The following is a 27,119-nucleotide window of genomic DNA, read 5'->3' as shown; positions in this document are numbered from 1 at the left end:
ATGAAGGAACGGGCAGAGAGACTGTGTAATCACTTATGTCGGCCAGGATAATATTTCAGGGGTGTTACATGGAACCGTCCACGAAGTGTTACCAGAACGTTTCAAGTTGAAGGAAGAAATACGCACCAGCCGCTTCACGTGATCGAAACGGCCACCACAAGACGATATCAAAACTGGCTTCAGGGGATTGGACGATTTCATTCATCTATGCTCGTATCTCGTGCAAAGAGCCTCTGCTGTTGATCATGCCTTCAAAGTCTCACATCCATTAGCCGGTCATATCCATAGTATCATCCCCATCATCCCTCTTTTCCAGTGCATCAACCTGCATCTCGCCACCACCTTGTCCATCGGCAGCCGCCCGGTTTCTGCCAGCCAGCAATTCGCGTCTGACCTCCGGCCCAATATCCTTATGACCCCTGACCAGCAGCAGGTCCAGTAGCGCTTCTCGTTGATCCTCGGTGATTTCATTCCGGTATGTCTGCGCAAAGATGAGGAGGCTTTGATGCCACAGCACGGGCAATTTGGCTTCTTTGGACCCCAACGCCTCTTGATCCTGTTCTTTTGAGGCTCTGAACCGCAGAAAATGAAACACGAGACCGTCCACAACTTTGTATGGCAGGGCATATTTCTTCGCTAGCAAGACGCGGATAAAGATGTTCGCGGCACCAGCGGCTTCGCTGTTCACGTTGGCTGTCTGCTCTGCCGAAATCTCGCAGAGCCGCAACAGGGCGGCTGCAGAATGGAGGACGGGGATCTTGATCTTGGCCAGCACAGAGGAGATGATGTGCGCCTCCCGCAGCGTACAGCTCGATTGCACGAGCGGAAACAAAAACCCTTTGAAAAATGCAGAGGGTCGGTAGAAAGCAGCCTTCAGGGCATTGTAGAGGTGAACGTTGAGTTTCTTGGTCTCCTGGATATCGTCCCTTACACGGTCGAGAAGGACGGTTTCGCAAAAGTGCTGACCTGTGGCCGCCGGGGCAGAGATAAAAATCTTGGTTGCGCGGTAGACAGCGTGTGGAGTCCAGTTCTCAGGTCTTGTGATAGAGAGAAGATCGGGCCATTGTGGCAGCGTTGGAAGAACTTTGAAAGGCTTGGGGAGTGGACCGGACTTGTAGCGTGTCAGGAGCTGGCCAACCTTTGTAAATGTCTCAACGACTCTCATGGGAATCTCCACAGCGTCTTCCATCGGGCCGCCCCCTATGAATGGTTGTGGTTGATCAGCAGCTCGAGACGCTTCTAATGCCTCCTTTTCAGCAATACGTTGCAGGATCAAGTCTGCAAGATTTGTGGTTTGACTTTCACCTTCCTCTTGTTCATCCTCTTCCGCCACCTCATTGGTTCTTGCTTGCTGGTGCCGATGCCTGCCGTCCGTCGAGAACGGGTCGCTTGTGGTCAAATTTGCGAGTGATGGTGCAAAGTCAGCCAGCTCTTCACCGTCTTGGAGAAACCTTTTGTAAACCGCCATCTCTTCGGGATCCATGTCATTCTCGGGAGCCACTGCGTCGTCGTCTTCCGGTATCCATTCCTCCTCGTCATCGAACCGACTCTCGCCTTCTACGCCGCCGTCCTCACCTTCGTCGTCTACCGCAAACCTCGAGTCGAAGTTAAACGCTCCATTCTTGGAAGATGTGATATTTGCGCTAGAGGCCCGTCGTTCTGCTGCGTCTTCGTCCACGAGGTCTTGAGCTATAGCCAAGATCTTTCGCGAGGATCGAGAGTCAATGTACCCGTCTCCCTGTGCATTTTCGTCCGATCGCGACTTTCTCTTGCCGGTTATCGATTTGGTTCGGAGTCGGCCTCCAGAGGCAGTGATATCGTCTTCGAGAGGGACATGTCGGCGAACTGTCGCCGCCTTAGACATTATGAAGTACTCGGCTGTCGAAGCCTTCGAAATCGAGGACGGACTGGGCTGTGGTGGGAATGGGGAGGTAGTGCAGACAATGTGGTCGGGCACAAATACAAAACAAAAATTATTTCGATGCCACCAAATTTAAGAGTGCGGAGGGGAAATTTTACGCGAGAGTCAGATTAGTCATTGTCGTTAAAACTTGCCGCCTGGAGGAACTCCATGCAAGTACCGAGTACCTCGTACGCTCTCACGTATTGAACAACATCAGAAATACACACCTCTACACTCAAGAACAGTTCTCCTCATCGTGAAGTTGGCTCCTGCAGATGCCTCCATGTCGCGCTCGATCAAATGTATATTACATCTGTCGTTGAAGATACGATCGAAATAGGCTAGGTACAACGGACGTGATAAGCGTTTTATCCACGCGACAGTGCGTCGTGACCTTCACCTTGTAGATCGACCAATTCGTCTAAACGCATTGTTCATAGATCTGGCGATAGCAGAAATAGTGGGTCACCAGCGGATGTAACTGAGCTTGAGACATCAGAAGCTTGGGGATATGACAACACAGCTCCCTAACAGGGTCGATGAGGCGGTGATGAACCATGCGTTGAAGGGAGTGGGGCGGGGACGAAGGCTCGTCTTGCCCTGCATCCTGAGATCTCAGGTTCTTGATCTCTCGACGGAGAAGCCACAGTCCAAGAGCAACCTTTTGTGTCCATTCCTCGGGCCAGAAACACTATTTGGATGCCTAGCTAGGGAAGCGTAAGCGGATATGACAAAGTGGGAGCATGACCAAGTCGTGGTAGCAGTCTTGACAGTCGCAGCGACCTGATGCTCCACGCAGCGGTGAAGCCTTCTGTCCTGGAACGTCATCGGCGGCATATCAAGCACCATCCCCTTAGGGAAGTCATGTCCGAGCTTCCAATAAGAACAATATTCCACTGAAATGTGTAAATGAGTATTGGATTATACGAAATGTCAGTCACCAAAAGAGCCACGACGTCAGGCAGACAATTTCCAAAGGGCCTCGACAGTGATAGCCGGGGATTGAAATAGGCCTTGGTAATAGAAGATACTGGCTCACCGCCAGCCCGCACTCAGACCGTTGGGGCATGCCTTAAGCGAGGATTCAGGAGTCACCGTGGTACAAGATTCGAGGAGACACGGCCGAATTCACAATGGGACCAAGCCGAAGGTATAGCCACGGACCAAGTGGGATAGACATCGGTCAGAAGACGGGGAGGAGAGGGTGCTCTCAATGACGACGGTGGAGAGGGAAGTGGGTTTAGCGCACCAGTTCGTATCGGTTCGTGGTTGACGTGCAGGTAGATGGAGATCAGAACAAAGAGAGACAATAGCGTCCAGACCACACGCCAAATCGCTGAAGATGAATGGAGAACGATGGGCCAAACTGATGCCGGCGTCCGCTGTCAAAAGTTCGGCGACTGTCAATCAAACCATGCCAAAGACCTGGATCGACCACGCTCATGGATCTCTTTGTGTGGCCTTTCTCAGTTTGATTCTTCCAGTCCGGCAAGACGCAAGATGCAAGATGCAAGATGCCGTGCCTCGCTCGGTTTCAGGTTCTTCTCCGTTCTAGGGGACCGAGAGATGATTGGTGATATACAAGAACCGGAGGAGAAGAGAATGTGCAGAAAGTCTTGATTAATTACTTAGGACCGAGTCCCTTTTTATCTAGGGGCTGCAGGCACCTACAAGCACGAGTTTTGGGGGGCTGGAAGCCACGTAACCTTAACTAAAAAAATCTCCAGGGGTGCTAGCGTTGACTGGCTATCCCCGAGAGTCGCTAGGGGGTGTTTAGAGGTGCCACTCGCCACGTCCTGTAACTAATCCGGCAAACTCCGGGTGATGATGGGGCTCCGACTGGGCTGCCAGACACACTCCTCCAGTTGGTGGCCAGCGCGTCTTATGGGCCTTAATAATTTGTTAGTTATCAAGTCGTGCATTTCTTTTCCTCCAACCAGCTCCCTCCATTTGCGGTTTGCCTGCGCCCTTTTATCCTTTTTGCTCTTTGCATCCCATTCTCGCGCCTGCGCTTGTAACCCTGGTTAATGTTTGATGATCCATGAAATTGCTACTGGGTTTGCCCCCTTCTTTTGCTGATCTGGAAAACAGATCCTTACGTGTACTCGGTACTCTCTCCTCGGTCCTCCAGAGCCCCCGTCCAGGTGCTCCGTATAGAAGTCGTATTCATTGAACGTTGGGGTGATGTGAAGAGGAGGGACAAGGATCATAAACCACTATCATCTGATAGCTCCATTTCAACTCTCCCACGAGGTTACTCTATCTCGGTCTCTACGGTTCTCCTTCTCCTTTTCCCTCTTTAAGCGCCATTACTCGCACCCATCGTTCGCCTATCACCATACCGCGTCCTTCTTCTACCCGTCATTACTGTCGCCGCCACGGTGGCCACCGTAGTCGTCCTTCTCTCATCCGCCGTCCATCTCACCCCTTGTCACCTGCAGTCCCCTAGTTGACACAAATCCGGCCCCTCCGTAGCCATCAAGGAAAAGCAAACCCTCATCAAATCCACATTATTCATCCCTCGTCAGTTACCGTCCCGTGCCCTGCAATCGATCCTTCTCCTCTGTCACCCTCCACCATCTCTCGCCAATCCAATCCCGATCTCTGTGTAAATCCTTTTGCGAGTGTGCGGCCGCTGTCACTTTTACCGGCACTCCCGCCTCGCCGTCATCGTCCGGGCTCCCACAAGCGAATTCGCAATCATCCCAAAAACCATATCTCACTAATTTCCAAACCTCGCTTCTTTTTCCAGCAATTCTTCTCACGTTTCCACTCTCCCTCTTCTCTCCGCAAAACGATCTCAGCGTTTCGAATTCAACTGTACAATAAGCCCCCCTGGCTCTATTATGATATCGCACCCACGCGCCTCGACCGAGTCCACCCTCTCACAGCTTAAAGCGCATTAGCGACGGTTAACTCGACAAACCTTGCACCCCCCCGCGATCGCATTTTCTGCTGCCGGCAGTCCGCGATACCCCCTAAGCAGCGTTTTTAACCTCCTCCCTTTTTCAGAACGTCCCTTCTAGAAAGCGCATCCTCCAGTTCCCGAGAGCCGCAAATCATCTTCCCGCCCATCTCCAACTTTGAAAACTTCCCACCTCCAACTCTTCGTCCACCCTCCACCCTCCACCCCCTTTGACAGCCAGACATTCCGATCCGACATCGACCAGGTCACGTCAACAACTCTTCATCGGCTGGGCAACTCTTCGTGAGACGTCCTCCTTCTCCCGGAATCCACCTGCGCCCAAGTACTAGATCGCAAGCCTCGAGACCATCGACCACCACCACCACCACCACCACCAGACTCAGGGCCCTCCCACCTCCTTCTGCCATTCCTACCTCCTCCAATGTGTGGACCACTCCACCCTCGGTGCAAGATATTGATGCCTTGCATGACTTGAAAATAGGACCTCCGTCACCTTCTACGCGCACCGCCTTTTCCCATCGGCCTCACAACGCCACGAAAGACTGGTGCTTAAAGGAGCATCATGAGTACCCTTTTTCAACCCGCTCTCAGAAATCCTTTCGGCTCTCCTATCGAACCTTCACCGAGACCTCGATCAATGGCTATCCTACCTCAAAGCGCCACTAATAATCATCCGTCGCCGAAGTCGATCCAGGAGGACTCGATCATGACCTCTCCCGCTCCCCCGAACATGGGACCTCCAGGGCCCGGAGCAGGAGGAAGTCCCGAGGTGGAACAAGGACCGGGCAGCAACCTCCCAAATGGGTCTCGGGAACAGATGTCTCTTGGTGCAAATAATAGTACCGCTGCAGGGGCCGTGGGAGCTTCTCAGGGACCCAAGGTGGTGCAAACAGCTTTCATTCACAAGTTATACAGTATGCTGGAGGACAAGAGCATCCAGCATCTCATTTCGTGGTCAAATACCAACGAGAGCTTTGTCATGTCCCCTTCCAACGAGTTTTCAAAAGTTCTGGCACAATATTTTAAACACACCAACATCTCCTCCTTTGTTCGCCAGTTGAACATGTATGGATTTCACAAGGTCAGCGATGTTTTCCATACCGGATCTCCCGAATCCGCGCTGTGGGAGTTCAAGCACGGAAACGGCAATTTCAAGAAAGGTGATCTGATGGGCCTGCGGGAAATCAAAAGGCGCGCTTCCCGCCACACTTTGATACATCGAGACTCCTTCTCGAATGCCAAACCGGGCGTCTCTCAACCAGGCACGCCCGCTGAGGTCATGCCGGACACGGACCAGCGTCTTGCAGGCCTCGAGCAAGCTTTCTACGACGTGCATACAAGGTTACAAAGGACCGAAGACAGCTATGCATTGATGAGCTCGAGGTGTCAAGCATTGACCGAGGGACTCGTCCGATGCCATCAATGGATCCACAATCTCACCAGCGCCGTCCAGACAATCTCCTCCCCGGAATCAGCATTGTACGCGGATATCGCCGTCATGCAAAAAGAGATTGCGCGACAGCTTGAATATGTCCGCGCCCTGGAGGCTCCCCAAGAGTCTTTGCAAAATGGCAGACAGTCATTCTACCCCGGCGGTTCCACCTTAGAGCCGCCGCTTTCTCCACGGGGATTCAATTATCCAGACAGCCGAAGATCCTCCATTCAGATCGAGCCGCAGCATGTTGGATTACGTCCTCCTATCCCGCCGATACCCCCTCAGTTCGCTTCCTCCTCGCCGCGTCGCTTTGGGTCGATCAGCATCCCACATGTATCTCCCGGGTTTAGTCGTCCGGCTCTCCCGCAGCCGCCAGCCAGCGTGCATCCGTTGGCCTCGGTGGCAACACCGCCACCCATGAACTTGGCGAGGAGGCACACCTCAGCTGATATTCGAGAGCACGGGTGGCCACCTGCCAATGGGAACGGCTCACCCTATGCTTCGGGGCAGTCGTCAGTGCAGTGGCAGCCGTCTTCGCCACAGCAGCCACCTCAGGCTGCTGGAGACCAACAAATCCGTGATCAACTGGCTCAATACGAGATTAACGGCCCGAAGAGAACAGCTGCGACACACCAAACGAGCCAACCTACACCACCGCTCACCTCGAGCTCCGAGGCACCGCCCGCTGGCCTCGGGGTCGAGAACGTGCCGTGGCCGTTGGGAAATAACAAATTCCCGCGAACAAATTTCGAGCTCCACTCCGCTCCAGCGACGCGGAGAGGAAGTATGGCGACCTTGCATTCGTTGCTGAACCCCGCTGAGACAGCGGAGCAAGAGAACGAGGATGAAGGACCTGGCTATGGCCGAGATGACGACCGGAAACGGAAACGACTGACATGATTGAAGAAAAATTTTGCCATTTGCTTTCACTGGATTGGGTCCATCTCTAACGGGGGCCCAGGGCGGGGTTTCGTCCGGGACAACGGCGTGAAAGACGATGTGTTCACACCACGGTTTTATGTTGTACATACCGACAGGGAAAATGGATGGTAATCTGTTGGTGTCCATCTTCGATTGTGATTTTGCCAAGAAATCTGGCTCTGGCGAGTGGCTTGTGGTGTATATTTTCTGGCGGGTTTTTCATCAGCACTGCACATTTGTCCAACGGTAGAGATATGGAGCTTGCACCTGATTTTGCAACCACAGACGACCGAAAGGTGACATGAAGGTTTGGGGCACAGAGTCATCATTTCCAGGTGACTGAAAACGTCAGGGTTTGGGGGTCGATTCCCCTGCGGAGTTTGGAATGATGCTTGGACGCGCTCCAGGCCTGAACTTGCGGCATGAAACTGCCCCAAATATCTGTTTGCATTTTCACGGCACAATGGTTGAGGCAGAGGTGATATATAGAAGCTCCCGTCCGGGGCTTCACAATGCAGATATGATCTCTTTGGTTGTTACACCAGTTGTCTTTTCAGGTGCTCCTATCCCGGTTCGGACTCGGCGAGGCCCTTGCCTTTATTCTTGTTTTTCTTCTTCTGTTTCTTCGCGGCGCGGGAGGCGAGGAGCTCGTCTAGATAACTACCAGCCCCGCGCTTCTTGCTTGGTTTAGGCTGCGACAGATCGGGTATGCTGGATTCGGGCGCATGGACAGCGCGGTCAGATTCTCCATGCGACTGGGTTGGAGCAGAGATGGCGCCAGACCCTTCAGGCAAAGGTCCCGTCTCCGCCTGGTCTTTCAACGGCGCCGATGTGGCAGCTGAAATTCCGACCGCTGGCCGCCGAATGTTATTGGCTTTCCGTTTACTCTTTCCCACGCCGGAGCGGGACTCTTCCTCGTCCGAATCCTCCTCACCACCCTTTGTACGCCTTGACACCTGTATCTGCGGCCTCGGTCCTGTGGTGGCGCTGTGGGTATTTGCAGTGCCGTTGGTGGCTCGTCCACGCTGTTGGTGGCCGCGCAGTAATTGCTTTCTCAAGAACGTTGTCGTCGCGGAGTCAGAAAGGCCTGGCGTCGTCGAAGTCGACGGGGTGGACTCGGTGGGAGGGTGATATCCTATGCCCCCGGTCTCGGAGTACGAGTCTTTGTTCCGCAAGAATTCCTTTTCGAACTCTTCGTCGGCTTTGTCTTGGTCGCCATCGTCGTCGTCGTCCGCTGCATCTCGCTCGTCACCGATGTTTGGGCCGCGGAGCCATGATTTCGCCAGCCGCGCGGCCTCGGCGTGGAAGAGGAGGGCTTGGTTTGTGGCGATGTCGGCTGCCGATGCGCCTGTGGCAGTATTCGCCATTGACGAAGCACCGGCGCCTTTCGCAGGAGCCATCGGGCAAATTACAAGTGTTTGGGCGGATGTTTCTGTCGTGGTGACTTTGGTTCCGTTTCACTTTTTTTTGATTGCGGTGTTGGAGAAACCTAGGATAAGGGAAGGTTTTCCGAGGGATTTTGCGGGGAGACGAACTAGTACATATTCAGTTAGTGCTGTTGACTTCCAACTGCCCACTGTGACTATCCGTATCTCAGTTGCTTGTTCGTAATTGCAGTATTATCTCCAACGCGTTCCGCAAGCATATCTGGTTACAACGATAATATATCAGGGGCGTGCGTCAGAAATCCAAAAATCGCCACAGGCAGCCTCCGACATGGACGCCCTGGGCACGTTCTGGCGTGCCCTCTTCTGCTGGAGAGGAACCAGAGACGCAACTCGAAGACCGCAAATCTTGGAAAGCTTTGCGCCGTTGCTGAGCATGATGTCGAAATAGCCAGAGTAAGGGATGCCCACAGTTCCTGGGAAGGATTGCTGAGTGCCGGTGGACTAGGTAGGCAGAGCGATCCCTACCTGGCATGAGGTCTCTTGAGCCCAAGACTGTCGAGAGCAACGGGTATGGGGCCACCTGGTCCTAGACCATTTCGAGCCCCGGCTCATTTTTTCGACTCCATCTTCACTCAATAGTTTCGAGTCACCAGCCTGAACTTCGGTGTTTCTCAGGGTGGCTTCCACCAGCTGCGCAAGGCCACTGCTCAGAGGATGTTCACTCCCAACACTCTTGCTGGAAGTGTCAACACTATCGAGCTGTTCCTCGGGGAACTCGGAGGCACTGGTGAACTTATTCTCGAGGTATTTGGCCATGGCCTGGATCGCAGCGTCTATCAAGCCGTCAGCTGGCTGAAAACTGCCTGACCACCCTTGGTAAGGGAGATCCTATCTGGCTTAGAGACAGCGCTCTCCTCTCCTTGATCTATGCTAAAGGTGATGTCTAACACAGGGGATCTCCTTGTCGTCATCAAGGTCACCTTCAGCGGTGGCAGGCGGAACCATGGCGCGGTGCAATTCCTGCGTCCACCGCCCTCGACAGCCCCATCTTCCACCATTCCTTTGCCAATCCACCGAGGCTGTCGAACGGCTGGTACCACAGCGCAGAGCAAACGCTCTCCGACAGAGTGTTTGTGTTACTGGATGTCGGGAAGATCTGGCAGATTATTTGGCCGGGGTTGGCGGGCACTTGAATCTTAGTACAGAGAGAGGCGGTTTGGATCTCAGGAGTCCATCTTCTCATTGCCTCCTTATCGCCTGCCTTACCCGACCACCGTCCGCCATTCACACCACATCCTTCAATATCCTCAGTCTCAGGTTCAACATCGCCCATAGCGGTCAACCACGGTACACCATGTGAGCTTGCTGGGGACCGCTGGCAACACTATGCTTGCCTGGTTATGACGCAGGCTGTAAAGCTAGATGATTTCCAAGTTCTAGCGAGACGCTTGGGTTCCCTCGTTCACAAAATCTTCAGCCGCGGTGCAAAGTTCTTGAGGTCAATAAAACTCTCAGATTGGTCACAGCAGGCTAAGGCCAAGCGTGGCGATGGTAATCAATCAACCACGATACACCGCGCGAACGGGCTGAGGTCCGTCGAATAAATTGCCTCTATCTAGCTAGTCACGACGCATGGCGTGAATTGATCGTTAAAGCAACTTGATCGATGAAAGGTGGACGCGTTTCCAGACTTCGGAGCGAAGGCTTGTGAAGACGTTTGAGAATTGTTTGAAGTTGAATTGAGCGACTGCAGTCTGTGGAGCGAAGAGTGAAGACGTTGTTGATAGTGGTACTACAAGATATCAATTCAAGCTTAAAGCGTGATAGTCACTGTCGCTTCAACTATCTCACTGTTCCGCAGCCGGGCTGGTTTGTCTCTCTCCAATGGATTCAATTGAGTACAACACAAGCCGCTCCATCGTGGTAGATGGAGGTTCGAGTGTACACACTTCATCAGTGCCAGAGACACCCGAGTGTGGGAGTAGAGGCTATTGTGTGGTCGTTGAAGCAAGTAACATATGAGGAAATTTTGTGTCAAGTCGAACTCGACAGAATATTTGACCGATTCCAATGTTGTCTTTGCGGATTGACTTTGTTGGAGCCTGATCTCTCAACAAGGACTCAATGGCCTGTGAGCACACTGTTGTTTGCAAGATCCTCTACCTCGGCCCACACCCATGTCGTCTATATAAAGTTGATGGTTTGAAGAACCCGATCAAGATATTGTATCTCGAGATTCACTCATAAGCCAGGGTATTCGACTGCGTGCATGCATTTTGACGATGACGACAAAGGTGACCAAGATCGGACTCGATCGTTCCAAGAAGGTATATTGTTTCTACTCAAATCACTATATCTGATGCCAGGGTGAACAGCATTTCATCTTTTATGCCTCAAGCAAAGATTGTCCACTTTCACCCACCCGTCGTTCCATCGTCTAGTTGGTGGCCTTGGAACATTACACAGACAGAAAAAGAGGCAAGTACGCGAACATGGCGTTCTCCGATCTCGACAGACCTGCCACAACGAGCGCTGGACACTGGATCAAGAGGCCCAATTTGGATTGGAGACGCAGGCTTCAGGCACGCCCGTTGAAGCTGCAATCTGATTGGCGCACACTGGACTCACATGGTTGACCATTTTGCTCCTGACGCCGCTCCTTGCACCTCAACCATCGGAAGCATAGCAACCTTGAGGTTACATTGGCTAATGTACAAGATGACTTGTTTATCAACGACCCTATGAGAGTCCTGGGAATGCTTCCTACAGCCCGGGCACGATGGGCACCGAACTGCGAGAAGCGTCACTACTCGACAATATAAAGGGCTGACGGGGAAGCTCGTCACAGAAACAACAGAGCCAAGGAAACGACACTCTTGAAGGTTCGTGCATCTTGCCCTACAATCTCCTCTGTAGTCTTTCACTATGGTCCGTCTTTCAACATCCTTGCTGCTCAGCAGCGCTTTCACTGCGGTCTCGGGCTACATTCAATACTCGACCGTGACAGGCTTCTTCCTGCAAGACGACAATTCGACCAATGCTACCACGTTTGACTATGTAAGTGAGGAGCAAACTCGGTCCGAAAAGGAGAACTGAAAAGAAAACACCTCCTTCTGATACCTCCAATCTAGACCGCCACCAACTTTGGCCTCATCAACCAAAGTTACCCAACCGACCCCTCCGACGCTGCCTCATTAAGCCAATGGCAGAGGTTTGCCCTGGTCATTGCCAATCTGACCAAGTCAGCCCCTTCCAATGTGCAATACAAGCTGCTCTTCATGGGCCGACATGGCGAGGGCTGGCACAACGCCGCCGAGTCTTACTACGGCACTCCGGCTTGGAACTGCTACTGGTCCCTGCTCGACGGCAATGCCACCGCAACATGGTCCGACGCCCACCTGACGAACAACGGAATTGCTCAAGCCCTGGTCGCCAACAAATTCTGGCTGTCTCGCATCCAAGAACAAAAGATCCCCACGCCGCAAAAGTACTACGTCTCGCCCTTGTCCCGATGCCTGTCGACCGCCAATCTGACATTCTCTGGCCTCCCTCTGCCACCAAACGAACCGTTCATCCCGACCATCAAAGCCCTGCTTAGAGAGTCCATCTCGGAGCACACGTGCGACCGCCGCTCCAACAAGACCTTCATCCACTCCCAGTTTCCCACCTACAAATTCGAGCCAGGCTTTCCGGAGACCGACCAACTCTGGACGGGCGTCACAGCAGAGACCGATTCGGCCCAGGACGCCAGATCCAAGACACTGCTCGACAACATCTTCTCGACGGACAATTCTACTTACCTGTCATTCACTTCCCACTCGGGAGAGCTCGGCTCGATTTTGAGGGTCGTCGGGCATCGGTCTTTTTCGCTCAACACTGGTGCCGTCATTCCCGTGCTGGTCAAGGCCGAGACGATCGCCGGTGTGAGCACGATCTCTACGCAGGCTTGGACGCCCAGTCCGCACTGCACGGTACCGCCCGTCACCAGTATCAGTACGGGCGCGAATGGCGGTTGCGTCTGCCCGAACAGTGCGATGCCGGTGACGACGACGCTGCCGCCATTTCCTGCCAACACCTGAATCGGCTGCCCGGAGGTGTCCTGAGCAAGATGGAGCTGGTTGGTTGAACACTCAGCGATTGAGTTATTATCAGCGGTGAACTCGGAGCGAGAATGAGAAACGAAACACGTCCGGGTGGATATATCAATGGGGCTCAATTATATACTAGTCCATAGATGAGGCGATCAGAAGTGCTCTGACATCCGCACTCGGCTTCTTTCCTGAGATCATTTCACTCATCACCAGCCCCGTCCCGAGACTCAGACTGATCCCCCACGGCCCGTGTCCCGACGCGATCCAGACCTTGGCACCACCCCCGGCTTGCGGGAGACCGAGGGAGTTTTCCGGGATCCTGCCCAGGACCGGAGTCCCCTTCTGACCGACGGGGCGGAAGCACAACCCTTCCCGGACGGTCTCGAGATCGTCCTGGTTGACGTGATTGTCGTCGGCGCCGTCCTCGGTCAGCAGACGACCCGTCAGCTGCACAGTCGTCTTGTGCAGCGACGCGATGCTCTCCGGGTCGATCAGGGCTTTGACGTCGCTGGCCTGCGCGGGCAGCGGGAGCGACGCGTCGTTGAGCCCGCCGACCCAGATCTCTGGCTGGCCGTTGCGCGCGAGCCGCGCGAACGCTTCCGGCGCGTACGACCAGTGCCGGCCCGGGGCGCCGTAGATTGCGTAGCAGAGCCAGTTGCCGCTGCCATTGTCGACGAATGGCGTCCGGTACCGTGGTGACTTGACCACGAGACTGTGTCCGGCCAGCGGCTCCACGGGGATGTGCAGCTTACTGGACGGGAACAGTGTCTGGAAGACCCGGGGCGTCCACGCGCCCGCCGAGATGAGGATGTCGTTACATTCCAGCTCGGTGTTACTGCTGCTGCTTGTAGATTGCAATTCGAGCCCCCTTAGCGCTCCATTGGCGTCGGTGAGGATGCCAATCGCCGTGGTCGAGAGGTGCACCTGCACGCCACGCTTCTGGCACTCGTCGAGCAGGAACTCGCACAGCTCGCGGGGTTCGATCTGTGCACAGCTTTCTGGGCCGGAGATCGTCTCCAGCGTCCCTCCCGGCTGGGGAGTCCATACGGCCGGCGACCCGTCCGGATTGAGCGTTTCACCGTCGCCACCACTACCTCCGTTCGCACGAGGAGTCGACGACGAGGACCCCGCCGCCCCGGCCCGACTCGTCCCCTCCCGCAACCAATCCACATTCCTCCCCGTCCTGATCGCCGCCGCCGCGCGCTCGTCGACGCTCAGGTTGAACGTCTGGCTTCTGGCGTACCCCCACCGGCGCGGGCCGTCGTGCGTCCGGGCCAGCTCGCGGTGCAGGCGGAACGAGAGCGCGCCCAGCGATGCCACGGGCGGACTGAACCAATCTTCGGCCAGGAAGCCGCCAGCGAAACCGCTGGCCGAGGCGAGCAGGGCGGGCGAGGAGTCGATGATGTGGATTGCTGCCGATGGGGGGAATGAGGCCCGGGCCAGCGAAAGGTAGTACGCGGTCGAGAGGCCGATGATGCCTCCGCCGAGAATTACCGTGGACATCCTTTTTCGTCTTTATTTGTTTGGTCTATGTATTGATTGCGTGGCGTAGCGTGGTGTAGTGCTTCTGTATCTATATCGAGTCGAGGATGTGGTTAGGAAACAAGGGAGAACCAGCTGGGTCCTCTATGCAGTGATGATATAACCGATATAATATAATGTAATATCGTTTTCCCTTATCATGCTTGACATATATATGTAACAGATTGACGCCCTTCATTCAATCGCCATCCGATCTAGTCGCCGCATCGTCGTCGTTCTCCTCAACATCGGCACTAGGCCACTTTGGGACTAGCCCCATATAACTTGCGGACTTTTCCACTCCGACACTTTGATACTCATGATAAACAACTTATACCCGAACCAATACGGCCAGACTGTCCTCCTGCTAGCCAGCTGGATGTCCGGGTCTGGTAGCAGTGGTAAAAGGACCAGGTAGGTGCCTGAACATGCTGCAAGATTCCCTTGTGACCTCAGCCGTGTCTCCAATCTAGGATGAGGGTCGGCTGGATCAATGCTTCAAGACTGCGCCTTTATCTGCACACACCCGGAAGAAGTATTGGTTTCGGTTCGACCATATGCTATCGACACGTTCGACGTTTAGTCTGAATGTCACACAGACAGGTGATAAGGGAAAATTGAAGCCGAAGGCATGGAAGGCCATGACCAATGGTGGTTGTGATCGAATTTCAACACGGCACTTCAAAAATCCACGTAAATCCACGAACACTGCAAGCGGCTTACATTGGCTCTGCATGGTTGCGCATCACGGAGCAAGACTTGAACTGCATGGATGACATGGACGGTGATGGTGAACGACACTGCAGCTGAAGACAGCTACATTCATTCCAGGGAGGAGACAGGGCGTCAATACCCGCGTTATTGCCACAAGGCGGGTTTGGGACTGGCTCATGGCAAGCGGTCCTGTTACTTCGTCTGATGCTCGAGCCATGAATTATTCTCCCTCCTTGTTCACACCGAGACAGAGCGAGAGACAGAGAGAGAGAGAGAGAGAGAGACAGAGAGAGAGAGAGAAACCTGCAGAATCAAATCACTATGGATAACGTGGAGCGGAGGCAGCTCGCTCAATTCGAGGTTATATACAGACAGAACATTTTAGATGCCCTATCAATCAAGACAAGAGGACCTACCTACACAACTTCCCTATTTCCACCCTGCCTGCCTGTTACTTCCACATTCAGGTTTCATTCCCATCACCAATCCCATTCCTCCCCCTCTCCAATCTACCCCGTCACAGCAATGCCATACGTGGCCCTTAGCCTCCCAAGTAAATGCTCTCCCGCCGTGGTCCGGCCCAGCGTCTCGGCCGTGACGGTGCCGCCCCCGCGACCAATCTGGGCCTTTTGGAACGCCGCGGCACGCTCCGCCACGGCCGGCGACGGCACGGGCACCAGCACGGTGTCGTCGGCCGGCTGGATGAACACGGCGATGGAGTACCGGTTGCTTCCGAGGGTCGGGGAGTGCGTCGTCGTCGTCGTCGTCGTCGTCGCATGATCGGGGGGTTCTGTATCCTCTTCTGGATCTGGCTCAACCAGCACGACGCGGTGCACCGTCGACTTGAGCAGCCCATTGGTCCAGAACTGGAGCAGGTCGCCGATGTTGACCACGATGGGCGGAAAGGCCGGGTCGTGGTATCCCGGCGGCGACACGGGGACGCGGGCCCAGGACCCGTCGTCCTGGAGGATCTCCAGTCCCGGTTGGCCCGGCCGCGTGAAGAGCAGCGTGATACTGCCGTAGTCGCTGTGGGCGCCGGCGCGGATGTCCGCTTCGGCGCGGTAGTCGGTGTCGGGCGGTAGTTGGGGGTAGTACAGCAGGCGGACCGTGTAGGGCGCGTTGTGGTTGTGCGAGCGCACGAACCAGTCCGGGTCACTCTCGATGCCCAGGCCCAGGGCGATCAGGCGCAGGATCCGGGCGGCCATGGCGCGACAGCGGGTGTGGAAGTCGCGCAGCGCGGCGTCGGCGTCCGGCGTCGAGAACTGCGGCGGCATGGGCTGGCGCCAGTGACCCTGCACCGGGTCCGGCTCGGCCAGGTTGAAGCACTGCTTGAAGTCGCCGCGCGCGTGGCTCGTCGGGTCGAGGTTCTCGACCTTCATGTCGACAAACCCGCGGTTCTTGGTGATTTTGCACGCGGACTTTTCCGCCGTGCTGGCCTCCCTGAAGAAGCGGCTGCTGATGTCGAAGACGTTCTGGACGGTCGGGGCGTCGAGGTCGTACTGTTCGTGGAGAGAGTCATTGGCGCCATCTTGTGTCGATGAGGATGTTGTTGATGGCGACCCGGAAATCCACAGGAATCCGTGCTTCGCCGCCGCCTGCACGATCTCCTGCCCCAGCTCTGCCGACTCGTGCGAGATGTCGAACAGAGGTAGATCGATTGAGGTTTCGGCCGCGGGCGCTGCGCCGTTGGGCACCGAGACGGCGGGCATGGTGTCTACACACACACTCTCTCTCGCGAGGTAGGTAGGGTCTCTATTGTAGAGGAGTCTCGAAGTCTGAGGTTATGTTGTAGCGCCGGTGAGTATGTAGGTGCCCAAGGTTGGTAAATAGGGTATATACGTATGTATCTCGTATCAATATAAGCACATTGAATGCTTGATTGATTGATTGATTTACTGGTGCAACGAATCATATAATGTGGTTCATAATATGCTTTTTCCCGCCACGCTCGGTGCCGACCGATGGATGGAGCCAGTCAGTCTTTCAGGGAATTGCGGTTGGTGCATTGTGAAATGTGCTCAGAGTTCAGTCGCTTATCACTGGACATTCTCGCTGTGTATTGGTTCCGAGCAGACGGTAGTTAGTGCAGTAATATGGGTTAAGAGACTTACTACTTTCTCCGTTGCAGTCCTATTCTCCTGGGGGAGCTGATAAGACACACATACACACACACACACACACACTCATTCATTCATTCATTTCATTAGGCCTGTAATAATTTGTCCAATTTGTACGTGTGTCTGAATCCACAAGTATACATGGAGACTAGGTAATAAAACAAACAAACAAACAGGGCAGTTTAGCTGTCCTATCAGATTTGATCAGTGTGATGAAGAAGAAGTCCAAGAACGACAAATTTCGCAGATGGTGTTTGTGTGGGCAGACAACTAGATCTAGCCAGGTATTCATCGCCGAGGACAAACCACCAGAGGATAGATATCTACAACACACCAACCTTGCGACATGTGCCACCTCACACCGGCGCCTGGAAACACTGTCCACCCGTGAAGTCAATGTTGTCGATGGCAAAGTCAATCTCATCCCCGGCCAACAACTGCGAACAGTCCCAGATCAACGTGAGCAGCACCTCCGAACAGTCGACTGTGTACGCCAGTCCCGGAGCGCTGCCCCACGACGACGGTTGGGAGCCGTAGTAGTCGATTTGGTCCGGGTAGGAGGAATCGCCGATTTGGTACTGCAGAGCACACTGGGAGAAGTCGTTCCCGCTCCCCAGGTTGGGGTTGCTCGCGACGGGGACGGCGTAGTCGAAGGTCAACGTGTAGTCGGAATTGGGGACGAGCTCGGTCAGGTTCTGTGACACGGTGGAGATCGAGCCCGGCGTGCCGGTGAAGTAGCTGTGCGAAACAGGCAGTGGTTAGTTATTCCCCTCTGGGGGCCAAGGTGCGAGAGAGAGAAGGGATAGGATCAAAGGAAGGCGAGATTCATGAGGGATACATACACGTATTTCGATCCGTCGGGCGTGTCGTACGGCGAACCGGTGTTCTGGGTGAAAACTGCCGCCCCAGAGACAGACCATTCGCCGCTGGTGGCGTCCGCGACCCCGATCGAGCCGGCATCGACGTCTTCGAAGCTGCCGTCATTTATGACATCCTGTTACAGTGGGTGGTCAGCTTTCACTCGGGATGGAAGACTGTTAAAGAACGTACTGTCGTTCGCGTGGATGGACAAACAGTGGTGGGACACGTGGATGTCGTCGTCGTCGTCGTCATGGTAGTGGTGGTTGTAGTCGTAGTCGTTGTCGTGGTTGTCTAGAACGGATTTTAGCTTGAAGGCCGAAAGGAGATTGAGTACTAATGGAGTAACTTACCGTTGGGGCAGTGGTGGTAGTTGTGATTGTGGTTGTAGAGGTCGTTGTCGTAGTAGGAATAGTTGTTGCGGTGGTCGTCGTCGTCGTCGTTGTCGTGGTTGATGTGGTGCTCGAAGTTGTTGTGGTTGTAGCTGGGAATGAGGTCGAGGTCGAGGTAGTGGAAGTGGATGGACCGGTACTGCTGGTGGTTGACGAGGTCGTCGAGGTTGTGGAGGCTGTGGATGTCGTTGTCAAAGAGCTGGTGGTACTTGTCGTAGAGACACTTGTTGAGCTCGTAGGATGGGAGTGTGAGTATGTTGTGCCGTAACCTCCTCCAGTGGTTGTTGCCACACTCGTTGTCGAAGGCGTGGAAGTGGTCGGCCATATCGCACTGGGAGAGCTAGGCAGGGTCGACGAGCTCCTCGAGTGATGGCCCGAGTGTGACGTCGGAGAATGTGTAGATGTACTTTTCAGAGGTCTCGTCGACCGAGAATGTGTCCACGAAGCCGCCGCAGGAGTGCTCTGTGCTTCTGTCGTACTCCAATCCTCCCACCCAGAAAGGCTTGTCCCACTGGCCCCCGGAGCAGTATGCCATGGATGCTCGCCGTGTAGTGAAGAATGCGAGGTCGGGAACGAGAGATGAATTGCCGTGTAATGCCCAGAAGTACAAGGACACACGTAGTGGGTGTTGGTGATAGTCGTTGTGATTACAACGTTCGAACCGTCCCAGTCGTCCTGCTTCTGGCCGTAGCAGACGCTAACCGCGACAGCAAGGGCCACAGACAACGACGAGATCCTCATCCCCGCAAACACGATGCCCAATTTCAAGTCAAGTCAATCAACCAAAAGAATGGACGGCGACGTAATGTCACCACACAACGAGTGGACGGCCCTGGAACGAACCAAACAACAAAAATCAAGAAAAGCAGTAATTAGTATTCAACGACAGAGCAGCAGCAGCATCGTGGGCGAAAAGACATAGGGCCCAAGGTAAATAATAAGAGTAAACCAAGCACCGGCAAGCCTTGAAACGCGGAGAGCGATAGGGGGGTTCGCTTCGCTTACCCTCTAGCGGAGGTTTATTCTCGCTAGACAGCCACCGATTCGGAAGGCGATGGGCGGCGATCTGGTTGTCAATTTCTTTTTATGGCTAAACGGCCATGGCATTCCCAACTTTTGCACTGTCGCAGATCGCGTGGCGTACAGAGGAGGCAAGGCGTTTCGCGCTGACGAGCGTTCTAACGGTGTGTTTTACCGCATTAGGAAGGCGTTCTTAGCGGCTACCGAACCACTACATTGTATATGTCGTGCACGTATATACAGCGCGATCCTCTGCTTCTGAGGCTGGATAAGTTCGGGTGTTGATTTTTTTCGACTCAAGGGACATCCCAATATCAAAATCAGAGCCAGAGACGAGGCCTCCCACAGGGTAGAATGGAGAAAGGCGGTGAACAGATCGGCGATTACAAAAAAAGAGGGTAAATGGCAGACATCCGTATCCTTTGAGGCGAAGCACGCAACTGCTCGAGCTCCATTTCCCTTGAGACAACCGAAACCCGTTTCGGATGCTCCGCGTTGGTAGTACCACGGTGAGCCTTTGACGTTCCGGAAGGGTGGGCGAGAATGGCCAGGGCTGAACTCAAAGGCGGTCGCAAGGGTCGCAATGGGGGAACGGACATTGAGCAATTGAGCAATTCCGAACCAAGACATTGGAGTTGCCGGGCAAGATCGTCTCGTTCAAGGGCGTGTGCTGGCCTGGTCAGAGGTCTGTTGTTCTGGCCAGAAGTGTGATTGTTCATGATTACCTACCATTCCTTGAGCAGGCTCGTAGGGTCGAACGAACTCCCATATCAAGGAGCAGCGTGCACCATTGATATACCCCTAGGGGCGGGAAATGCTGGGCCATTGTGTGGCAGCTGAGTTATTCGCAGCCAGCGTACCAACCTTAGGCGTGGGTCTTGCAGAGGCACGGTGGGTTACATAGCGGAAGTTTGAAAGATGTCTTGACCATGGCTTAGGTTCCTCTCCCTTCTTGGCAATTCCTTGCCCAGAGACCCATGTCCGTGTATCAAGAAGGCTCTTGCCGAGCACCAGTTCCGGGGGTTCTTTGATGGGAGACGGGGAGAAAGGATGGTATTCTGGGGCAGCGTGAAATGTCACACTCAGGTACCTCTTTATGCTGGTGCCCCGTGTCAGGGAACCTATTTCATGGCCGTACAGATGTTGGGCAAGAATGCAGGAATTGGTGGACCTCGTGGAAGGAGCAACATTGCAGGGCGGCAGACGAGTGCCAAGCAAAATAGTGAGGTAGCGGGAACGAGGGTATCGATTATATGGAGCGGGAATGCAAGCCAAGAGTCTTGGGTGAAGAACTTCCACTCCGCTCCGCCGTCAAAGGCGGAGCTCTTGGGATCGAGACTCATACTGTATTGCGTCTTGTCGGGGTGGATGCGAATTCTCTCGCGAGAAATAGACTCCATAAGGTAACGATCATACCAGACTGTACTTGACTTACGCCAGATACTTTGTGGCCATGACAAGACTGTCAAGAATGCCAACCAATCGTGCCTGGGAATGGGAAGCTCAGTGGCCCGTGGTTGTCGCATCGGGAAACATGTGTCTTTGCGCCTTCGAGGTGGGTCGAGCCGTAGGAATGGTAAAACCAGGGAGCGAACAAGGACATGAATTAGTAAACTTAGATTCTGATCAAGAATGGATCGAAGTATCGAAGCTGCAGGTTAATTGCTACGGCTGATTATTGCCGTCCACTCCGTCATTCTGGGGCCCTAGCGAATCGCTCCAAATAATCGTTGGCTATCAACTGGCATCCCGGCAATAGAGCCAAGAATTCCTAGACTTGAGCAACTGGATCTGAGGGCGAACTGAAGTATCGCGGCAACGTCATTATGTCAATGTCAACGAACATTCCCACATCGCGAGAATTGATTGGCCAATCCACGAGGGATCCATTGTGTCGTCAAGATATGGCGTAGCAGGAACAGGGAGGGTTTTGCGGTCAATGGCCCCCTGGGAAGAACTGGGATTTGATGGATGTGATGTCGCCTTAGACCGTCCCATGAATTTTGCCCTGAAACTCCAGAGACTGGTTATCGTCAGCCAGCGAAGGCTTCAGTGCCAGATAACCAGGTACGTTTATGACTCGTCTGGCGCCTCTCGGGAAGGATGCTCTCCTCTGCGCTATCATCCCTTCCCGAACTTCTCCGATCGCAACGTAGCCAGGCTGGACAGTCGCGGTACCTGGGCGTCGTCTGAGGTCGAATTGGTGGCCATCTTGTGAGTGGGTGACTTGAGACGTTGCAGTCTCCTCGAACAAAGATCCAGGATCTCCTGCATCGTTGCCTGACCGATTTGGCCGCTGGCGATTGAGAGTCAATGGGAGCTCGTCGTGGCTGTGGGCGTCAAATCGGAGTATCTCCGCATATCGAGAGCCTAGGAGAATAGCGCAGCTGCCCAATGCGAAGAGCAAGACGACAAAGGCTAAAGTTGTGTGCCATGACCCAAACGGATCCTCCAGAAGCCGCGTTATGGTATCCGAGGTGACTGGTGGCTGCACGGAGGTGGAGTTGGACAGAGAGTCCCTTTTGGCGAGACGAAACACCATCATGCTGGAGGGATGTCGCTGGACGTTGCCAGCAGGACAGTCAAGGGTATTGGAAGTTCCATCAGTTCAATATGCAACTGTCACGGTGACGGTTTGCAGAGGCGCGAGGGGTGTGTGGGGTGTGGCACAATTGCTCAAATTGTTTCATTTGAGACCGAGACCACCAAAAGCTCGATCTAGCTCTTCGCCTTCCCGGCTGGGTGACATGGCAGGTGCGGATATGACATTTACAGGCTGCCCATCTAGGAGGCTCTGATCTGCGCCGGTCTTCGAGGGCGCCTTTGTGGGCTCCAGGATCTTTTCCTCCCGGTCCAGCCATCCAGGCGCCACTCTTCGTTTCTCTGCGAGATCTCGCTCCTTGATATCTCGCTCCCAGTCTTTAATAGCTTTGTCTGCAGCATCTAAGGTCTTCTTGAGGTGGTCTTGAAGGGTTTTACAGGAGTTGATAATATCATCTGGGTGGGCAGAGTGTCCGGACGAGGATGTGACATATTTAGGCTTCCCAGGGCCATTTTCAGCGATGATGGAAGGAGGGAGCGACGTGGGCACGGATCGAAATGTGTAGGGCAGCGTCACAGCCGTTGGCAACGACAGAAAAGGTGAGACAGTCAAGGGAACCTGCGCCAGCAGCGGATGGGGCTCTGAGGCTGTGGTCAGTCTCTGGAAGCATCTGGTTCTGGGGGTCAATGCCCAGGCACATACTCTGAGTGTCAAACATGTCTGTGTCGAACTTCTACCTGCATTAGAGTATTTCCTCGGAAGAGCAGTGAGGTTGTCTCGAAGGTGGAATGCGCAATGCGTACTGCGTAATGACGAGGGAAACTCAGGCCGGTAAAGATGATGTCGGGAAACCTGCCCTCCCCGCGCACGGAATCAATCGTAGCCTCACTAGCCTGGGTTCGCCGCCGCTTTAGACGTCTCCCTCCTCTCCTCTCCCTAACCCAGCTATCATCTACGCCTCGAGCAGAATACTGAGCATGTGGCAGTCAACCTCAGCAAATCTCCTTGTGCCAACTCATGAAGGTGAGCCCGCATGATTCTGAAGTAAAGATGACAGGTGGGAAAGGAAAGGGTGTGCCTATACCGGAGCACAAAGAAAGTTATGTTCTCAGATCCCGAGCCCTGACGTTTGGACCTTTAAAAACGCCGTCCAATTCTTGACAGTCATCATTTCCACATAATGGCGGCACCTATAAGGGCACGTGTCTATCATAGAATTGCCAGGACGTTGGGGGGCGATCCCACACCTCCAAACACATTTAACGGCGCGCTGGTCAATAGAAACGACCACTGCCTCCTCTCCCGACACACTTCTGACAGCGTCTCCAGATCCCATAGTTCGCCAATAGGCGTACCCCAATGACCCAGCAACCACTCGTGCAGGTTCATCTTCCCCTCGACCCCAAAGCTGATGGGCTGGCTCTCGAAGGCAATGGTATCCCCTGCAACGGCGGAGAAGTGGTGATTCCACAACCACTTGACAGACTGTAGGGAAGCCTCAACGCCGATAAAGGTAGATCGTTGTATCGCCGCCTGACGCTCTTCTGGGCTAGCACGTGCGTGCCACGCCGTGAAGCCGGATCGAATGATGAGGATGTCGCCATCGTGGAATAGCACGTTCTGGTGCTGGGCGACTTGATCCAACTCCTCGGTGGTGATGGAGAAGGTGGAATTGGCCACGACGGCCGGCTTGCCTGTCTGCTCACGCCACGCGTGGTAATCGAGCAGGACGCCTCGCCCCACGATTCCACCTCTCTCGGCCCAACCTGTTCGACAGGACGGGTCAATGAGCGATTTCACACGTGCTCGATCAAGGCTCATACTCACGGTGAATACCCAGCCGCCCGTCTTCGAGCTTCTCGTCAATATCCCGGTGCTTCATCCCATTGTAATACAGCCCACAATGCTGGACCGCGATGTGTCGCAAGCCGTCCCATTGCGAGCTGCTCTGCGTGTTGAGTGTGATCACGTCATCGTGCCCAAAGACTTCGTCGGGTGTGCCTTTCAGCCGCTCTTTGAAGTCAATGATCTGGTGTCCAAACGGCTCCCTGCCCACGAGGCGTTCCTGAAAATAGTCTAAGCGGAGGTCTAGCTGGATTGAGATGCCGCCCTTGACCTCCTGGACTGCACGCTTTACCACGTCGGGCGTGAGGTAGTTTAGGGCTGTCCTCTGGTGAGGTCCTCGTCAATCGAAAGATATGCTTCACACTTACTGCCTAATTCATCGTTTTGTCCCCACAACCCCCAAGTGTTGCCGTGTGGCTGCCCTTGGACCTGGGGCAAGGAGTCGAAATCTACATATGGTGATGACATGATTGTGGCCGTGTGTCCCGAACGGCGAAGGTCCGCTGCCACAATATTAAATAGAATTTATCCGTCGCCTGCTGAAGACGACCGGCTAGGACTTGTGAAGAAGATCTTGGCCTGAGGGAGGGGCTTTATGAAGATGCCATCTTGTCCTTGGACAAACTTTGAAGTGGGACGTTGCATTCCGGACGCTGTTTCTTCTCTTACTTCTCGCCGAGGGCAGGACACTTGTACCATGTGGCTTCGGCAGCCTTGCACGGCTTGCACCGTCAAGTACATACCTCGATATCATGCTCACCAAATCGATGCGCCCGGGAGCTACGACCGGCGCCATGCATGTGCCGAATATAAATATCAAATACCTGAACAGCCGCATGCGACAGAATTCCGAGCCTCGCGTGAAGCTTCACGTGACCGGCGCCGGTTTTGGTGGATCTTGATAAAGCATCCCGTCTTTTTCACAGGTGTGCACGGGATGTATGGTGGAGATCCCCGGTTGCCACAGCCGAGATGCCACGAGGCACAGGATCAAACTACTTCTGCCCACCTCGCAGGGTCCATGCAGAACGGGGACCCCGTGGAGAAGACGACAACCGTGGGATTTGGGCCAACCCCCGGCGCCGGTGCCATTCTCTCTCTCTTCATGAAGTCGACTTGCAGCGAAAACTCCAACTGATCCATCAGGGATACAAAAAACGAGATTCCCCTCTGGAATTGAATCGCAAGATCCAACAATATCACCCTTTGGATAGAAACACCTGTCTCTGATTCTCAACCGGGGAGGTGCTCTTCAACACTTCTTGTTCATCTCTCCAATATGGGTTTGTTCTTCAAGAAGCCTGCCGATGCGGCGGGATCTACCACTGTCGCCTTCCTCGTCGGCTTGTTTGTCGCATTTGGTGGTGTTCTCTTTGGCTATGATATCGGCTACATCAGTGGCATTCTCGCCATGGAGTAGGTGTTCCATTCCTTTCTCCGTCGCAACCTGGATGGAATCTCTCTAACGCCTGCCAGTTACTGGAAGTCTCACTTCTCCACGGGATATCGAGATGAGACCGGCGAGCTCAATGTCACTGCAGGCCAGCAATCTCTGATTGTGTCCATTCTATCCGCGGGGACTTTTGCAGGGGCTCTGCTCAGTTCTCCCATTGCCGATTTCATTGGCCGCCGCAAGGCTCTGATGGTCAACAGCTGTGTCTTTATGTTTGGGAATGCTATGCAAACGGCAGCCACACACATTCCGCTGTTCCTCGCGGGGCGGTTCTTTGCAGGTAAGGCAGTTCCCAAAGGACAAGAGAAAGCGATACAACCCGTCCGTCTGCTCACACAAACATCTACCAGGTCTGGGAGTCGGTTTGCTCAGTGCGACTATCCCTCTGTACCAAGCCGAGACGTCACCCAAATGGCTTCGAGGCGCCGTCATTGGATCCTACCAACTTTTCATCACCGTGGGCATGTTCATGGCCGGCATTGTCGACAACGCCACCAAAGACAGGAACGACACAGGATCCTACCGCATCCCGATCGGCGTCCAGTTCATCTACGCCCTCATTATCTTCTTCGGCTCCGCCCTACTCCCCGAGACGCCCCGGCAACTAGTCCGCCAGTCCGACTTCGAAGGGGCGGCCAAGAGTCTTGGGCGTCTAAGGCGGCTCGCGGTCGATCACCCGGCTATCGTAGACGAACTGGCGGAGATCAGGGGCAACCACGAATACGAAATGTCATTAGGCTCCGCGTCGTACCTGACCTGTTTCCGCAAACCTCTCCGCAAGAGACTCATCTCGGGAATCTGCCTGCAGGCTCTACAGCAGCTAACGGGCGTAGGTCCCCCTATCACTCTCCCAACCCCACCTTCTCATATAAGTCTGAGAAATCTGACCGTGGACTGACAGATCAACTTCATCTTCTACTACGGCACCACTTACTTCCAACGCACCGGCATCTCGAACCCCTTCCTTGTGACCGTCATCTGCGATGTGTGCAACATTGTCGGCGTCTTCCCAGGTCTGTACCTCGTGGAGAAATGGGGCCGTCGGCCTCTACTGATTATGGGCGCCCTGGGCATGGCGGCCTGCGAATTCATTGTGGCCGCCATCGGCGTGACCATGCCCGACAGCACCACCGCGAACTCAGTGGTCATCGCCTTTGTATGCTTCTACATTGTGTTCTTCGAGTTAAGGTACGTGACAACATTAAAGGAGAATCAGGGCTCTGTTTGGCCTGAGATTCTCTACGACAAAAAAGAACTCCTAACTGACCTCAACCGTGATTTATAACAGCTGGGGTCCCTGCGCCTGGGTTGTCACCGGCGAAATCTTCCCGCTCAAAACCCGCGCCAAAGCCCTGGGCATGACTTCGTCGAGCAACTGGTTGCTCAACTGGGCGCTCGCCTACGCGACTCCCTACATGGTCAATCCCGGCAAGGGCAACGCCAACTTGGGATCCAAGGTGTTTTTCATCTGGGGCGCTCTGTGTGTGCTCTGTGCCGTTTTCGTGCAATTCTGCATCTACGAGACTAAAGGTATGACTAGGCTCTCCTCTTGTCCCAACCTGATCCTTCCCGTACTATTGGCTTTTTGTTCTGGGAAACCCATGATTCTAACGTGATGCACATTTTAGGTCTCTCGCTCGAACAAGTCGACGAACTCTACGAGAAGGTGCCGCACGCGTGGCAGTCCGCCGGCTTCGTGCCCACTGTCAGCTTCGCCGATGTGCACCAGCGCAGTCTCTCCCTCGCCGGAGACGAGAAGCCCGGAAAGGTCGAAAACGAGGTCGCCGTCTCAGAAGTGTCCTCGTCGTGATCATTGGTCAAGGAAGAATATCGATGTCAGACGAGAGAACGATTGAAAGAGAGACAGAGGGTATGAAAAGAAGCCAGTATGGGTGGGCCGCTTAGTTCTTTGCGTTTTGCTTCCAGCGGACTCAAAAAGTCACGGCAGTGCAAGGCCAGCAGCTCTGGAATTTCGGCGGCACCGCTGACTGAT

The 27,119-nt window shown here is 54.3% G+C and overlaps 12 protein-coding genes across 12 annotated transcripts; 3 read left to right on the top strand and 9 right to left on the bottom strand.

Annotated features, from left to right (window-relative positions):
- Positions 1-268: 268 nt before the first annotated feature.
- AYL99_05165 (hypothetical protein) lies at positions 269-1,864 on the bottom strand (the record flags this gene model as incomplete). Its single annotated transcript, XM_018836677.1, has 1 exon — positions 269-1,864. The coding sequence occupies one exon, from the start codon at positions 1,862-1,864 to the stop codon at positions 269-271; it is 1,596 nt and encodes a 531-aa protein (XP_018693530.1).
- Positions 1,865-5,391: 3,527 nt separating this feature from the next.
- On the top strand, positions 5,392-7,164 carry AYL99_05164 (hypothetical protein; the record flags this gene model as incomplete). The annotated part of the gene is made up of 1 exon (XM_018836676.1): positions 5,392-7,164. The coding sequence occupies one exon, from the start codon at positions 5,392-5,394 to the stop codon at positions 7,162-7,164; it is 1,773 nt and encodes a 590-aa protein (XP_018693529.1).
- Positions 7,165-7,748: 584 nt separating this feature from the next.
- On the bottom strand, positions 7,749-8,585 carry AYL99_05163 (hypothetical protein; the record flags this gene model as incomplete). The annotated part of the gene is made up of 1 exon (XM_018836675.1): positions 7,749-8,585. The coding sequence occupies one exon, from the start codon at positions 8,583-8,585 to the stop codon at positions 7,749-7,751; it is 837 nt and encodes a 278-aa protein (XP_018693528.1).
- Positions 8,586-9,094: 509 nt separating this feature from the next.
- On the bottom strand, positions 9,095-9,578 carry AYL99_05162 (hypothetical protein; the record flags this gene model as incomplete). Its single annotated transcript, XM_018836674.1, has 3 exons — positions 9,095-9,159; positions 9,224-9,406; positions 9,524-9,578. The coding sequence occupies 3 exons, from the start codon at positions 9,576-9,578 to the stop codon at positions 9,095-9,097; spliced, it is 303 nt and encodes a 100-aa protein (XP_018693527.1).
- Positions 9,579-11,498: 1,920 nt separating this feature from the next.
- On the top strand, positions 11,499-12,652 carry AYL99_05161 (hypothetical protein; the record flags this gene model as incomplete). Its single annotated transcript, XM_018836673.1, has 2 exons — positions 11,499-11,630; positions 11,705-12,652. The coding sequence occupies 2 exons, from the start codon at positions 11,499-11,501 to the stop codon at positions 12,650-12,652; spliced, it is 1,080 nt and encodes a 359-aa protein (XP_018693526.1).
- Positions 12,653-12,796: 144 nt separating this feature from the next.
- AYL99_05160 (hypothetical protein) lies at positions 12,797-14,167 on the bottom strand (the record flags this gene model as incomplete). The annotated part of the gene is made up of 1 exon (XM_018836672.1): positions 12,797-14,167. The coding sequence occupies one exon, from the start codon at positions 14,165-14,167 to the stop codon at positions 12,797-12,799; it is 1,371 nt and encodes a 456-aa protein (XP_018693525.1).
- Positions 14,168-15,408: 1,241 nt separating this feature from the next.
- On the bottom strand, positions 15,409-16,608 carry AYL99_05159 (hypothetical protein; the record flags this gene model as incomplete). Its single annotated transcript, XM_018836671.1, has 1 exon — positions 15,409-16,608. One exon carries the CDS (start codon positions 16,606-16,608, stop codon positions 15,409-15,411), a length of 1,200 nt encoding a protein of 399 aa, XP_018693524.1.
- A 764-nt stretch (positions 16,609-17,372) lies between these two features.
- AYL99_05158 (hypothetical protein) lies at positions 17,373-18,591 on the bottom strand (the record flags this gene model as incomplete). The annotated part of the gene is made up of 4 exons (XM_018836670.1): positions 17,373-17,754; positions 17,859-18,010; positions 18,104-18,168; positions 18,228-18,591. 4 exons carry the CDS (start codon positions 18,589-18,591, stop codon positions 17,373-17,375), a joined length of 963 nt encoding a protein of 320 aa, XP_018693523.1.
- A 2,679-nt stretch (positions 18,592-21,270) lies between these two features.
- Positions 21,271-21,831, bottom strand: AYL99_05157 (hypothetical protein; the record flags this gene model as incomplete). The annotated part of the gene is made up of 1 exon (XM_018836669.1): positions 21,271-21,831. One exon carries the CDS (start codon positions 21,829-21,831, stop codon positions 21,271-21,273), a length of 561 nt encoding a protein of 186 aa, XP_018693522.1.
- A 141-nt stretch (positions 21,832-21,972) lies between these two features.
- AYL99_05156 (hypothetical protein) lies at positions 21,973-22,546 on the bottom strand (the record flags this gene model as incomplete). Its single annotated transcript, XM_018836668.1, has 2 exons — positions 21,973-22,469; positions 22,531-22,546. 2 exons carry the CDS (start codon positions 22,544-22,546, stop codon positions 21,973-21,975), a joined length of 513 nt encoding a protein of 170 aa, XP_018693521.1.
- Positions 22,547-23,037: 491 nt separating this feature from the next.
- On the bottom strand, positions 23,038-24,141 carry AYL99_05155 (hypothetical protein; the record flags this gene model as incomplete). The annotated part of the gene is made up of 3 exons (XM_018836667.1): positions 23,038-23,594; positions 23,656-23,991; positions 24,042-24,141. 3 exons carry the CDS (start codon positions 24,139-24,141, stop codon positions 23,038-23,040), a joined length of 993 nt encoding a protein of 330 aa, XP_018693520.1.
- An 811-nt stretch (positions 24,142-24,952) lies between these two features.
- AYL99_05154 (putative glucose transporter rco-3) lies at positions 24,953-26,936 on the top strand (the record flags this gene model as incomplete). The annotated part of the gene is made up of 6 exons (XM_018836666.1): positions 24,953-25,089; positions 25,150-25,406; positions 25,477-25,955; positions 26,028-26,314; positions 26,415-26,656; positions 26,755-26,936. 6 exons carry the CDS (start codon positions 24,953-24,955, stop codon positions 26,934-26,936), a joined length of 1,584 nt encoding a protein of 527 aa, XP_018693519.1.
- Between the last annotated feature and the right edge of the window lie 183 nt (positions 26,937-27,119).

Source organism: Fonsecaea erecta, assembly GCF_001651985.1.
Source record: "Fonsecaea erecta strain CBS 125763 chromosome Unknown Scaff4, whole genome shotgun sequence".
In the NCBI taxonomy this organism is placed as follows: Eukaryota; Fungi; Ascomycota; class Eurotiomycetes; order Chaetothyriales; family Herpotrichiellaceae; genus Fonsecaea; species Fonsecaea erecta.
Note: the sequence above shows the minus strand (reverse complement) of the source record. Positions and strands in the feature narration are given on the sequence as shown.